Genomic DNA, 15,674 nt, shown 5'->3' with positions numbered 1-15,674 from the left:
GTCAGTGGGTCCTTTGTAGTGAGGCACACGAAAATAGAAAACCATGCCTTTCCGATGCGTGGAGTTCTTCCTTTTGATTCCTTGATTGCGATCGGTCCAGCGTAGTCCAGCCCTGTGTGTTGAAAGCAGCGGCTAGCTTGAACTCGAGGAATTGGTAGCTCTCCCATGACCTGGTTGCTTGTGCCCTTTCGTTGAAGAAAACAGGATTTGCATTGGAAGACTGCCTTTCTGACGAGATTGCGGGCTCCCAGAATCTGCTGACGAAGATTGGTGAACGTTGCATCAACTCCAGTGTGCAGATAGGAGACATGAAAATGTCGAACCAGCAGTCCAGCTAGTGGTGTATCAGAATCGGGTGCTTGGCGTTGTAGTTGAGTGTAGATTGCTCGATTCTCCCACCGACTCGCATTACTCCATAATCATCCAGAAACGGAGAAAACCGGATAAGATGCGATTTAGCGTTAAGCTGGCGTCGATTCTCTAGCTGCCCATATTCTCTGGCAAAGGATTTTTGTTGCACATGTCGGATAAGTCGGCGCTGTGCGTCCAGCAACTCTTCAGACGTAAGGAATGGTGCCGAATTCCTATGATGAGATCGAAGAGTGTGAATAAAGCGATGACAGTAGCTAGATACCCTTATAAGACGCGTCCAGGTTGAGAATTTGTGGATGAGTAACTCGTGTATACTTTCATCAGGAAAGTTATGTAAAGTCGTGGGCTTTATGGCTCGTTCTTCGGTGTTGACATCGAAACTTGAAGATACGCTGAACTTGCTTGTAGAAGGTGGCCACTCAGAGGTGGGTGTGGCCAGCCAGGACGGACCTTTCCACCACAGTCGATGCTCCAGAAGCTTTGACGGATGAAGTCCTCGGGAAGCACAATCAGCAGGATTGTCTTCCGTGCGAACATGGTTCCAGCAGCTACGGGGAAAGTCGCTCAATATCTCAGAAGTTCGGTTGCAGACGTAGGTGTTCCACAGTCGAGGGGGAGCTGAAAGCCAGTGTAGCACAATTTCTGAATCTGTCCAGCAGCTCGTGCTGAAAAGAGGAATTGTTAGTGATGTTTTGACAATAGAAAGCAATCGAGATAGAAGTAACGCAGCGTTTAGCTCCAAACGTGGAATTGATACGAGCTTGATCGGGGCCACCCGTGTTTTGGCGGCAACCAGAGTTACTTGAAAGCTGCATCCAACTGCAACTCGAGCGTAAACTACCGCACCGTAGGCGTGCGAGGATGCGTCGGCGAATCCGTGTAGTTGAACACCTCGAAATGGTGACGCAATATACCGTGGTACTTGACATTGCGTAAGTGCTGGCAAATCCTCTACTAAGGCTCTCCAGCGCGTACGTAGACTTTCAGGAATGGGGTCGTCCCACTGCAGGACACTTGTCCAGCTTTCTTGGAAGATTAGCTTGAGTAGAACTGTGACCGGCGCTACCAGTCCAAGCGGATCATAGATTCTTGATAGCTGAGACAAGAGTTCTCTTTTCGTCGGAGAAATGGTCGCATCGCATCCCTTTAGGTTGAGATACAGAACGTCCTTCCCAGGGTTCCATTGGATACCAAGAACTTTGACAGGTGAATCCGCAGCTGATTTGTTGAGGAGCTGGATAGGTTCAAAACATCTATCTTCCTCTGGTAATGATTGCAGAAGACGCCAACTATTAGAACTCCATTTGCGTAGCTTGAATTTTCCCTTATCCAAGAGGGCTATAAGCTCGTCCTTGAGAATCATAAGCTCCTCGAATGTGTTGGCGCCTGTAGGGATATCGTCCACATAGGCATCGTGCAGGAGAGCGTGAGCTGCTGCAGGGTATTCATGGCCATGATCGTCGGCAAGTTGCTTTAGAACTCGAACAGCCAGAAATGGTGACGGTGCCAATCCGTAGGTAACCGTCAGCAGGCGAAAATGAAGCAGAGGTTCATTCTCAGTCTTGCGCCAAACAATGCGCTGAAAATTGGTGTGTGGCTTAAAGATTATAATGCCTCGAAACATCTTTTCGACATCTGCGCATAAAACATATTGGTGCTGCCGGAAGCGTAGACAAACGCCAAGAAGATCGCGTTGAATTGGTGGACCAATATGTAGTCTGTCATTGAGCGATACTCCAGAGCTGTCCTTTCCTGATCCATCCAAAACTACACGACATTTGGTAGTCAGACTGTCCAGTTTGATGACAGCGTGGTGCGGCAAATAGAAGCAGGTGTCTGGGGACTCCTTAACCTGAGCCGAGGTCAGTTGTTCCATATGTCCACGTTGCAAGTAGTCGTCCAGGAAAGCTTTGTACTGCTTCTTCAATTCTGAATACCGACGAAATTTTCGTTCCAGCGAGAAGAAGCGATTGATGGCCTGTGGCAAGGTCGAATCAATAGGCGGTGCCTTCTCCTTGAAGGGATACTCGACGACGTACACCCCGTCCGTCGAGCGCTTGTGTGTGGCAGCAAAATGACGCTCTGTGGGATCGCTGGCGTCTAGGAGAGCCTGGTTAGGCTGAATGCTGTCCATCTCCATGAATGAACGAACCATCGTGTCTAGGTCCGCGTGATGAGTAACCGCAGAAGTAGGGTGATCATCGAATGCAGAGTAAGAGCCTGCAAGAATCCAACCAAATACAGTATTGAGAGCGATAGGAAAGTCGTTACGAAGTCGTTGGCTGCGACGAGCCATGAACCAAAGTATGATGCTTGCGGCGGCAGATCCGACAAGTATGCCTCGATGTACAGTTGCCCACCATATGAGCCGGGCTGAGGCAATTGAAACAGAGTTTTCTTGATTTGAGAAAGTCTCGGCGAGATGCAATGTCGAGTGCGATGAATTGAGGACACTTAAACAGTTGGTCATTCTGCTGGCACGATGTGCACTTCGGCTCTTTCCGTCTTGGATGCGTGTCTGCGTGGTGCGTTGTAGCTGCGCGTCGAGCTTGGGTTGATCGAGTTAAGTTAAAAGCCTCCAACGTATCGCAGCGTGATGCGAGAAATTTCAGGAATCGGTTGATGGTCACACCTTTTTCCTCGGATTCTGCGCACTGAGCCCAGGCTTGGCGGGTATCGTTATCCAATTTTGAAAGTAAAATGAAAATTAGCCAGGGATCCCTCTCTTCGCAATTAAGAGCTCGTAGACCACGAATAACTTCGTCTGCACCATCGGCAATTTTCTGCACTGTGCCGATATTTGAATTTTTAGCACTCGGAAGGCTCATGAAACTGTTTAAGAACGATCGAATAATTAGCGATTGTTTGTTATATCGCTGTTCCAGCCGATCCCATGCTTCCTGATAGTTGTCATTAGTAACTGGAATATGTTTAACTAATGCAAGCGCGTCTCCGGCAAGGTACGATTTTAAATAATGAAATCGTTGACAATCCATCAGGCTCGAATTGGAAGCAATCGATCCAATAAACATGTCCGAAAAATGTTTCCAGTTCTCATTATTTCCAGAAAAAGTCGGAAGTTTAATTCGCTCGAACTGAAAATCGACATGACTTCTCTGGGATGTGTCTGCGGCTTGAACTGTGGCATCAATACTGTTTGAGGTGACATCCCGTCTTAACTCCTCCAAAGTATTGCTGAGAATAGCGTGTGTAGCATAATGTTTGTCCTCATATGCGTCAAAATCCTCGTCAGGGTTCTCCCAATCGGCTTCCGATTTAAATGCATACAGCTCTTCCGAGAGCCGTACGAACCGCAAATAATTTTCCTGTAGTTGCGCCAGGCGGACAACTATTGTTTGCACTGAATGAATGTCATCAACAAATTTTAAGGCATTATTATGCGCACGAGTAATTTGGCTTTTGCTCCGCATAGTGGTCGAAAGAAGGGAACGATTCTATACGATGTAGGAATCTATAGATCACCGTTTGCCAAAAGGCCAATAATCAAAATCAAATGCCCGAAAGAAACGCAGTTCCGGTAATCCGGCTCTCGAAGGACCAATTTTTTATGTTCATAAATAAACTCGCCAGTGTTACTGTTTAGTTTGATTTATTGGTTAATTTCCGACACTTAATATTAATTAGTTCGACACCGATGCGTACGTTTGCTTGCAGATCAAAAATGTGACTGACTTAAGCTTTGGCTGTACTCACGCCATACGATTCAACTAGCATAAGACGTAAACAAGTTACAGTTAGAAGGGAGTTAGAAGTTTGGAAAAGTACTGGGCAAGCTCGCGAACAATTACAGCGGTGCGATGCTTGCATTGATTCCGCTGATAAGCTCCGCTGAAGCTGCAGATGTAAACAAAGATAAAGGGTGACTTGTTCGCGCATACAGGGTGTCTCGTTCCCAAACAATTATGCAAGCCGACGTGCTATAAAAATTCTAATTGTGTGGTTTATGTAATAAAGAAGTATTAAAAAAACGATTTAATTTAAATATCACAGCCGGTGCGCTGAAAGAATATCAATTTTAAAATCCTTATTGACTTTGTGGCTGTTTTACAATATATTATATTATTATTAATATTATTATCACCAAATTTAAATTTAACTACCCCAGCCAACAATACCAACATTCAAATTCTCATTGACTTTGCAATTTATGATGAACTGTGTGCATTTGATTCTGCCCCACTCCACTTTGCTACCCGGTACTGCAGCGCAAGCATTGCTGTGGGAATTCAGCCTTTGCCGATCCTAATGAGGCTCTCCCTTACAACACATCGGTGGTAGCCACCATCCGGACTGTTGATGAGGAGCCCATTTATGCCAAACTGTACCCATATCCCATGGGAGCAGCTGACTTCGTCAACGGCGAAATCCAAGCGCTGCTTAAAAATGGCATTATTCAAAAGTCGAAGTCCCCCTACAATAACCCAGTATGGGTCGTAGACAAAAAGGGCACAGATGAATCGGGCAATAAAAAAATGCGTTTGGTACTGAACTTTCGCAAGCTGAAAGAAAGGACGGTACCCGACATGGGGGTCTCCCCATGCCAAATATCTCTATGATATTGGGAAATCTCGGAAAAGCAAAGTACTTCATGACGCTCGACCTGAAATCTGAATATCACCAAATCACGCTCGCTGAACGCGACCGTGAGAAGACATTCTCAGTAAACGGAGGTATGTATGAGTTCCAAAGACTTCCATTCGGAAGTCTTTGATATGAATATCAAATTTTTTTAAGAAAAGCATGACCATGTCATCCTCAGATACCCGGAATTTAAAAAAGCGTTTGATCTAAAAACAGGTGGTTTGGGCTTCGAAATTGGCGCAGTGCTGTCCCAGGAGGGACGCCCAATAACAATGATCTCTAGGACCCTGAGCGACACAGAGGTGAACTATGCTACCAACGAAAGGGAGCTGTTAGCCATAGTCTGGGCACTAACCAAGTTGCGGTACTACCTATATGCGGTTAATGAAATTAACATCTTTACCGATCACCAACCCTTGACGTTTTTGGTATCGGAATCCAATACGAACGCAAAGATCAAGAGGAGAAAAGCACGCATCGATGAGTCCGGCGCGGGAATTTTTTACAAGCCAGGCAAAAATAACCTCGTTGCAGATGCCCTTTCCAGACAACAACTCAATGTTATGGAAGATCAAGAACCAGAATCGTGCGCAGCCACGATTCACAGTGAACTTTCGCTCACTAACACGATTGCGTCTACGGATAAACCCATGAACTGTTTCCAAGACCAAATAATTTTGGAAGAGGCGCGCTACCCTTGGAATTGAACTTTCATAAAAGGCGTCACTTAATCAATTTTTCGTGCAAACAGTATTTGCAAGAGGACTTGCCAACACCGTTATTCCTAATTCAGGACGAGATCTCAAGCCGCAAAGTTTTGGCATTGTAAGAAAAGGGTCACCGACATTTCCGAGGTCAAAGAGAGAGAAAATAAATCCTTACCGCCGAGCACAACAGAGCTCACAGGTCGGCCCAAGGAAACGTGAAGCAGGTACTCTCTGAATACTACTTCCGGAAAATGGCGAAATTGGCGAGCGAGATTGCCGCTAATTGCAAAACATGCGCCAACCAAAGTTTGCGCAAAGTATGACAGACATCTGAGAAAACAGGAGCTCGGCGAGACACCATACTTCCTCACTTGCATAGACAAGTTTTCTAAATTCGCTATGGTACAGCCTATTCCATTTAGAACCATAGAAGATTTGAAACCGACCCTGCTACAACTGATGAATGTTTTCCCCAAAGCCAAGGCCATCTACTGCGACAATGAACCATCAGTAGTGGCCGTGCTGGAAAACCATTTTGGCGTCAGCATCTCGAATGCACCCCTCCACAGTGTCTCCAACGGACAAGTGGAACGCTTCCATAGCACGTTGGCCGAACTTGTTAGATGCCTAAAAATTGACAAAGGCATAAGTGACACGGTAGAATTGATATTGATGGCTACCTCCAGATACAACAAATCTATTTATGCGAGCAAACCCGGACGATCCTCAAGGAACGAACGCCCAGGATATGACCAGGAACTGAGAAAACGCTTTTCGACAGAACAGAGTGTTCCAGGTGGGCGATAAAGTCCTAGTAAAGTCGAATAGACGGCTAGGCAACAAACTCACTCCCTTATGTGAGGAGAAGACCGTCGAAGCGGACTTGGGGACCACAGTCCTAATTAATGGGAGGGTGGTCCACAAAGACAGCCTCAAATAACCCGAGCAGAACCCAGTTGCGGATCCTTCGGAGCTTTTTTACCCTTTTATTATTTATAGCCACTTGGCATAAGTTTCATTATTTTTTGTATTATTCGTAGCCACTTGGCATACGTTTCATTATTTTTTTTATTATTTGTAGCCACTTGGTATAAGTTTTTATTACCTTTCACTACTTTCTTTAGTATTATTCGTTTTTTACTACAATTGGTGGTGGGCAACTCCAATCTGAACGCATATTAATTGAAACAAAAATTACAGGTTCTTACTCTCGCTTCTACTCTGCCTTCTGGCCGTGACATCGGCCCATATTATCGCAAGAAATTAACATTCCCGTCGTTGACGGAAGAGTCTTGGTCTGGGAGGAATTCGCCTATGTTAGACACTCAGCCAATCTTTCGGAGTATAGGCTAGTAGTGGAGGAAACCGACAGTATGGTCGACTTGTTTCCCCAGTCCCACATGCGAAAGCTTCTGAGCATCGACATCGGTCATCTCCATAATCGATGCACACAATACACAGATAGAAATTAATACTAAAGCACATAACCCAATTAATGAACTTACCAAAACTGTCAATCAAATTCGAAAAGTTTCTAAAAACACGCAATTAGATTCAGTGAATTTATACGAGATGTTGTTAACTCGCAATAGAATCATTATTATGGAATTACAGAATCTTATGCTTGCCATTACACTTGCTAAAATTAACGTAGTAAGTCCAAATATTTTGGATCATGCGGATTTGGAGATTGTTTGGGTAGAGAAGCCCACTGATACCCCCATCAGGGATATTTTGTCCGTAGCGTCCGTAAAAGTCTTATAATCCCCCAACATTTTTTTTGCACTTTTAATTAAATTCCCCAGAGTAAAAATAGCCTGCAACAAAATTACCATCCTTCCTGTGGCGCACCATGATACGGTACTAAGGTTAGAAGATAATATTGTGGCGGAATGCGATGGAGAAGTCCGCACAGTCAGGAACGGCTCCATAACATCAGGAGCCACGTTCTGTCAGCTGCCTAGAGTGAGCTCGTGCCCTCAAGAACTCCACGCCGGAGTCATGGCGCATTGCGATACACAGCAGAGCGACCTACATTTAATCACTTACCTCGATAAGGGGATGATCGTCATTAACGACAGACCAGCACTCGTGCGTGTGGACAACGGAACGACCATCCACCTTGAAGGCACGCACCTTATAAAATTCATAGAGAGTGCTATGGTCAATCAGACAGAGGCCGCTGCGAAACTAATTTTTTGTTAGCATTTAAGTTCAGTTCGTTTTAGATATTCAAAGAATAAAGAACAGAAGTTCACTACATAACAACTCCGGCCATCCGCCGTTATATATATTATTTTGTATGCTATCTGAGTCCCTAGGCCAGAAGCCAATATAATCTTCATAAATCTACAAGTGATCGATTGGATCACATTCCCCACTATTGTAAGGAGACAACTGGCTCATCGTGACAGTAACCGCAGAGTTGGACCTTCGCCAGCGGCACCCCAACTTATTAATTTCTACACCTAATATCTCATCTTTGTGGTCGATGACTTCCACAGTGTTGATGTTGTCGGATGCCTTGGAGTCCTTGCCGCCCATCTTGAGACCTCTCTTATATCCTTTTGGCGCAGTCGGAAGGATTGCTGTTTTTCTTCAAGCGTATTCCTTATGGTGGTTCTTGATCCTCCCAGTCTAAGTCCTGGTATCCTGGGGTTTGGTGCAGGATTGGGTCCTCGCACCTCTCGGGACTTTTCTTGAGCGAAATTCTTGGCGTTTAAGACAGTCTTCACTTGAGTATGATACCGCCCTAGGATAGTCTTCTCGAGAATAGAATCGCGAGGATGGAATCTCGAGTATTGAATACCGAGAACTGAATCTCGAGATATGACTCTTGAGAACTGACTTTCGAGTATTGATTCTCGAGTATTGACTACTTTATCGGTGGGCTACGGCGTTTTTATACCGGCTTAGAGATTTTTCTGCGCTAATCCGGACATGGGTCTTCTATGCTAAGTGTTCCCACCTAGGAGTCATATTTCTTTATTTCCCCTATTTTGGGAGTCAATAACCCCCCGGTGAACTCGGTGACCTATTATCGGACACTGGTCATCGGACACTTGTTTATTGTCGACTTGCATTTTCTTTATCGCGTTCCGTCTGACTCAAAGAGATGGTAGTACCCCTGTTGGAGCAGTAATTTATGTTAAAAAGAAATACTTGTAATTTGTAAACTAGATGAAATGTAAACATAGCATAACAGCTTACATGAGAGCTTAATTGTAGTTGTGCTCACTGGATTACTCTTCTATTGAGAAGCTTTATGGTCAGAGAAAAATTTGGTATGGCCCGTGTGATCAGTCGTTTCGTGAGCATAACCGTGAAGCTTTCACAGTCTTAGAATTGAAGTCGAAGCCGCCAGCTGCGCCCGCGCAAATAAACGTATTAAAATCGAACCTTTCGTCTATTTTTGCTAGCCGCCAGTCCAAATTTTCATCGGGAAAATTCTTCTTCTAACATTTATTTAATTTTTGCGTGCGAAAAAACGAACAAAATAGTGAATTTTTCGTCGTCTCGGCACTTGTTCTGTTTTTTCTCTATTGTTGGCGAAATAACCTAGCTGGTGGAATTCGGCGAATTTTTTTGGATTTGGCGCACATAGTGGAGTGGAACAGGAAAGTCATTGGAAATTATGCCAAATAATAGCCAGGTATTCAGTGCCAAAAATTAAAAATAATAAGCACTCCACTTTTTGTGTGTATTGTGTGCGTTTATAATTCATGGCATATGTGGTAAATTGGAAAACCAATTTAAATCCCAAACAAACCACCACCCCCAAATATAAATATAATAAAAAGTGAATTGCCTTTGAAAAAACTTATGGTGTTAATTTCTGTGGAAATTTGGAGAAATTTATGTGCGTTAAATACATACGGTCAAACTGCAAAAGTTCGGTAAACCTACATACATAAAAATACATAACGCCAGTTTGCCGCCAATTACGTTTCTCTTTTGTGCAGTGCAGAACAGTTATCTGTCTGCTATATACACGGTGTCAGTGGCCAACCTCGCACATTGGTTATTTTCAGCAGTACATACTGTGGCAGTGGCTCTCAAACCGTACATAGTGGAAAGTTCCTGCAAAACTCGGCAGTGAACTTAAGCCCTGCTCACATTTGTATGTACATCTATGCATTTGCGTGAACATTAATTCGATTTATAGTGAGATATTTTACCTTATAAAATTGTATTACATTTTTTGAATTTCTCGGCGGTGTTTGTGGGCATATTTAACCCGAAAGGGATCCGCTTAAATATTCCGGACAGTTTATGTGTCATAAAATTCCAATTTTGTGCATTTTTGGCTTTGGTTTTACCCATCAACGGTACATATTTTGTGCATTTCGGTGGTTCTTCGGCACAGTTAACCCTCATATAACTCAATAAAATTTATTGTTGAATTTGAAGTTGGAAATCAAGTTTTTTATATTTGGGCATCGATTAAAAATTGGTTTCGCGCGCATTTACGTGTGTGATTTAACCCTTGTTTCGGAAATTTACTAGTATTTGGACTATTTTTATTTATTCCAATTCATTCGAAAATGGAAAAAGAAAAGGAAGTATCGGCAAAGCTTAATTCTAAATTAATAGTGGCTATGCAAAAACACGATAGGGTTATGAACGATATTGGACGTATGAAAACTGCATTTGAGGAAAAAACTATTTCGTTCGATAGTTTTCAACTGGAATACCGAATGCAACTTCTCGAAACATATTGTGAAAAATTAATGGATATTCAGTCAGACATTGATGTGCTAAACCCGGGAAATGATTTAAGAGCGTCTGTCGAGGATATGTGCATAATCACAAAGGCTTTATATCGGTCGGCAATGAGTCGAGTCGAGGCTCCGAGACTTAGTCACGGGGATAACAGTGGGTTTCGTCATTCGTCCTATTTACCAAAAATGAATTTGCCCAAATTCAGTGGAAAACATTCCGACTTTAAAAATTTTATAAGTCTTTTCGAGAGCTTAGTGCATAATGACCCGTCTCTAACAAATATCGAAAAATTCAACCATTTGCTGACATGTCTAACAGACGTTGCATTGGGAACTGTCAAGGCGTTTCAAATTTCGGATTTAAATTATGAGAAAGCATTGGCTAGTCTGAAAAACGTTTACGACAATAAATGCTTGATTTTTTTTGACACAATTTCTCAATTGTTTGACCTCCCTCAAGTATCGAAACCATCTGCATCAGGCTTGAGGTCCCTTATTGACGAAATATCGGCCCTTTATTCGTCATTACAGTCGTTAGGTAGTGAAAAGGACATAAATAACGCAATTTTTATTCACATTGCAATGTCCAAGGTAGATCCCACTACAAAATCCCGATTTGAAAAACAGCTTGATTATAACACGCTACCGACATGGTCCGATTGTGCGATTCAATTGAATCGAAGATATCAACATCTAGCTGCTGAGGAGTCAACCAAAAGTAAAGGGAAGCCTAGCCAAGCTTCCAATAAGGGATATTCCAAATCTTCCTTCTCATGCACACAGATAGACCGCAGACCGGATTCAAAGTGTCGATATTGCTCAGCCACAAATCACAGTTTAGGCAGTTGTCAACCTTTCATGGCTTTATCGGTGATTCAGCGGTTCGATTTTACAAAACACAATCGGTTGTGCATAAATTGTTTAAATCCAGGTCATCCAGTGAAGAAGTGCAAAGCAACAAAGTGTCGTGTTTGCTCTAAGCCTCACAACACACTTCTTCACAGATACGGGGTGGAGCAGCAACCATTTTCGTCGGGATCAGTTCCTCAAGTGCATGTCCAGGCACCTTCAGTAGCAGTTGATCATAATAATCAAGCCCATTCTTGTAATGTTGCTAGTACTGACCAAGTTATTCTTGCTACTGCTGTCGTTAAAGTACGGGATAGATTTGGAAAGTTTCAATTAGCACGAGCGCTGTTAGATTCAGGATCTCAAATCAATTTTATGGCAGAGGACTTAGCACAGCGTTTGCGGTTACACAGGCAAGAATCATATCTAAATATCACTACTGTAGGGAAAAACGACTCGGTAGTACGGCACAAAGTCAACACTTCAATTCATTCTCGCGTCAATGCTCATAATTTCGCTACCAATTTTTGGGTGTTAAGATCAATTTCATCAACCCGATCACGAAGTCAATTGTGCCCAATGGAAAATTCCGGCAAACATTGAACTGGCAGACCCTCGTTTTCACAAGCCCGCAAAAGTGGACTTACTAATTGGCGCAGAATCCTTTTTCGATCTTTTGAGCGTAGGCCAAATAAAATTGGGTTCTGAACATCCTTCACTTCAGAAAACTTTACTAGGATGGATTGTTTCGGGAAAGTTCACTCAACGCGCATCAAAGAACGCTCAGGTATTCAGCGTCTTTGGCAATGAAAATGTAAGTTCTCTCGACTCTCTTGTGGAACGATTTTGGGAATTGGAACACGTTCCTGAGAGATCGAAGGCTGTTTATACAGCTGAACAACTTGCTTGCAAGCAGCATTTTGAACAAACCGTACATAGGCTTTCGTCTGGTCGTTTTGAGGTGAAGTTGCCATTTAAGAAAGATCCGAGTGTCTTAGGCTTATCCTTCGAATCGACAAAGCGCAGATTTCTTGCATTGGAACGCAAGCTTGCAAATAATCGCGAGTTACATGACATGTATCAGGAGTTTATGAGAGAGTATCTTAACCTTGGGCACATGTCACTGCTTCCAACACCTCCTCCAGAGAAACCCTATTACATTCCACATCAATGTGTCCTGAGACCTAATAGTAGCACCACAAAGTTGCGAGTTGTTTTTGACGCTTCAAGTAAAACGTCAACCTCGATCTCATTAAATGAGACTCTAATGGTGGGTGCAACTATTCAGAGGGAGCTTTACGCCATTCTAGCAAGATTTCGTTTGCACAAATATGCCTTGACGGCGGATATCTCAAAGATGTATAGGCAAGTTAACATTGCAAACGAAGATAGAGATTTCCAACTTATTGTGTGGAGGGAAAAATCAACGCAAGCTCTCCAAACCTATCGCCTCAACACTGTCACTTATGGGACAGCCTCTGCTCCGTTTCTGGCCATCCGCTGCCTCTTTGAGCTATAAAAAATTTACGCTGAGTCACATCCTGTTGCATCAGAGGTGATTTCAAGCGACTTTTATGTCGACGATATGTTCACCGGAGCGAACAGTATTGAAGAGTTGGAGGTAATTCGCAAAGAAGTGACGAAGGTTTTGGAGTTAGGGGGTTTTCATCTAGCCAAATGGGCAACAAATCACCCAAGTTTGATGAACAACCAGGGATCAGAAAAATCTCTTATATTTAACACTTCTGAATCCGTTAAAACGCTCGGGATGAGATGGAACCCTCAAAATGATGCGTTTCATTATTGCTTGGAGGATTCGTTTCAGTCCTTACCACCAACTAAACGCAACATTTTGTCCGTCACAGCTCGTTTGTTTGACCCTTTGGGATTATTATGTCCATTGATTACACGAGCAAAAATCTTGCTTCAGGAACTGTGGCGACAGAAATTAGATTGGGACGAATCGGTTCCCATGAACTTGCATACCAGTTGGAACGAATTTAAGCAGAATTTACTATCAATTGACAAGATCTCCATTCCTCGATATATCTGTCTGTCTGGCTATGACACTGTTCAAATCCACGGATTTGCTGATGCATCGAGCCACGCCTACGGCTGTTGCATTTATATTCGTACCGTGGCTGGGACAAATAGGTTATCAAGACTTCTAACCGCAAAGTCTGGAGTGTCCCCACTAAAAACAAAGTCAATTCCAAGACTCGAGCTGTGTGCAGCGCATCTGCTGGCCAAATTATGGTCTCAAGTATCTCCTTTGCTTAACAAATTGGAGCTTGAAAGCATTAACTTCTGGTCGGATTCACAAGTCACATTATACTGGTTAAAGAGGGATCCATCAACTCTAGCAACATTTGTCGCAAATAGAGTCTCTGAAATTCAAGAACTCACAGAGAATGTAGTTTGGCGTCATGTGCCCACGGAAGAAAAGCCGGCTGATTTAGTCTCACGTGGAACAGACTTAGAAAGTTTGAGGTGTACTCTATGGGAAAATGGACCGGAGTTCTTACTCCGAAATCCCAGCGATTGGCCTCGGTCCCATCAGATTGAAGTTTCAACGGAATTACAGTTTTCTGAGAACAAAAAAAACGTGGCAGTATGTTCCGTCACAAAAAATCAACCGAACGTCTTTATTGAGCTTGTTGGAAGATGTTCATCATTTAGTAAACTCTTACGGATCATGGCCTACGTAAATCGATTCATTCAAAGGAAGAAGCGTCAACGCGAGGTCGTCATTTCGGCTAACGAACTGAAGTTGTCGTTTCTTAGGATGGTCCAAATATTCCAAAAGGCGGAGTTGAGTTCAGAATACGTCAAGTTGGAGAAGTCTGAATGTTTAAGCCCACATCTACAACGTTTAAATCCTTTTATACATACCAGCGATTTAGAAGGTGTGACGTTCAACTTAATCCGAGTTGGGGGGAGATTGCTAAATGCACCAATTCCGTATGATGCCAAGTTTCCACTATTACTGTCCTCAAAGTCAGAATTTGTTTCGCTATTTCTTTGCAACCTGCATCGCACTCATTACCAAGCTGGTGTCAAGGTGATGGTTTCACTTTTGAGGCAACAGATATGGCTGATCAATGCGCGAGAAGCATGTACGAAAATTGTCCGTAGCTGCGTTCACTGTTTCCGGTATAAACCAGTGCTGATGAGCCAGATAATGGGCAATTTGCCAGCAGATAGGGTCCGAATGGAGCGCCCCTTCCTAGTTTGCGGAGTAGATTTTTGTGGTCCATTTTATGTGTCAAAACTTATGTGTCCGTTTTTGTGTGCTTTTCGTCAAAGGCTGTTCACCTTGAACTTGTTGTCGACCTATCCACTGACAGCTTCTTATCCGTCTTTAAAAGGTTCGTCGGGAGGAGAGGGCTGCCGGAGAAAGTGTACAGCGAAAACGCCACGAATTTTGTAGAAGCGTGCAACGTGCTGAAGGAGCTCAGCGAAGCGTTTCACCGCAGTCGGGACGAGCTGAGCGGATACGCGGCTCAGAGAGGCGTCGAGTGGTGTTTCATACCGCCGAGGTCACCAAACTTCGGAGGACTTTGGGAAGCAGCCGTCAAGTCCGCCAAAACCCGGTTGCTGCGAGGAGTCGGTAACGCCAAGCTCACAGCGGACGAGTTGAGCACCCACCTGGTCGAGGTAGAGGCGCTGCTCAATTCGCGTCCAATCGCGTCGCCGGGCAACGATCCCAACGATGGAGAGGCCCTAACACCAGGACACCTACTAATCGGGCAGCCTCTGATCACGCTGCCGCAAGAATCCGGCACAGGAGGAGTGTGCAGCAAGGCCAGTTGCGCGTATTTGAAGCGGTGGTGAATGCTGTCCGCTCTCAAGCAGCAGTTTTGGGACAGCTGGTCCAAGGACTACATCGCCAGCCTGCAGCAGCGCAACAAATGGAGCGTCGGATGCCGCGATCTGGAGGTCGGTTGCCTAGTGGTCGTCCACGAGGACAACGTGCCCCCGCAGCGGTGGCTAACAGGCCGCGTGGTGGCAACAACAGCAGGCGAGGACGGTAGAGTGCGTGTGGCGGAAATTCGGACGTCAGGAGGCGTCATCAAGCGCGCCATCCACAAGCTGGCATTGCTGCCAGTGGAGACTGCTCCTGTTGAGAAGATCAAAGAGCCGGAGGCCTTTAACGGGGCCGGAATGTTGGAGCAGTAATTTATGTTAAAAAGAAATACTTGTAATTTGTAAACTAGATGAAATGTAAACATAGCATAACAGCTTACATGAGAGCTTAATTGTAGTTGTGCTCACTGGATTACTCTTCTATTGAGAAGCTTTATGGTCAGAGAAAAATTTGGTATGGCCCGTGTGATCAGTCGTTTCGTGAGCATAACCGTGAAGCTTTCACAGTCTTAGAATTGAAGTCGAAGCCGCCAGCTGCGCCCGCGCAAATAAACGT

General features: G+C 44.1%; 1 protein-coding gene across 1 annotated transcript; it reads right to left on the bottom strand.

Moving 5' to 3' along the window:
• Positions 1–334: 334 nt before the first annotated feature.
• On the bottom strand, positions 335–4,678 carry LOC122622040. The gene is made up of 4 exons (XM_043800157.1): positions 4,656–4,678; positions 3,005–3,204; positions 1,098–2,592; positions 335–1,037 (listed from the first exon to the last, which is right to left on the bottom strand). Exons 1-4 carry the CDS (start codon positions 4,676–4,678, stop codon positions 335–337), a joined length of 2,421 nt encoding a protein of 806 aa, XP_043656092.1.
• Between the last annotated feature and the right edge of the window lie 10,996 nt (positions 4,679–15,674).

Source organism: Drosophila teissieri, chromosome 3R (assembly GCF_016746235.2).
Source record: "Drosophila teissieri strain GT53w chromosome 3R, Prin_Dtei_1.1, whole genome shotgun sequence".
Lineage (NCBI taxonomy): Eukaryota > Metazoa > Arthropoda > Insecta > Diptera > Drosophilidae > Drosophila > Drosophila teissieri.
The sequence above is the reverse complement of the archived record's forward strand: the minus strand, read 5'-3'. Positions and strand labels throughout refer to the sequence as shown.

What these genes read in the sequence shown, in the direction of transcription:
- LOC122622040 (XM_043800157.1), bottom strand. Translation starts at nt 4,678, where the DNA reads ATGGTGGCTACCACCGATGTGTT. An exon ending in GTGGCTACCACCGATGTGTT is followed by an intron (nt 3,205 to 4,655) that starts GTAAGGGAGAGC and finishes GTTCTTAAACAG; the next exon opens with TTTCATGAGCCTTCCGAGTG. An exon ending in CGCAGAATCCGAGGAAAAAG is followed by an intron (nt 2,593 to 3,004) that starts GTGTGACCATCA and finishes GGATTCTTGCAG; the next exon opens with GCTCTTACTCTGCATTCGAT.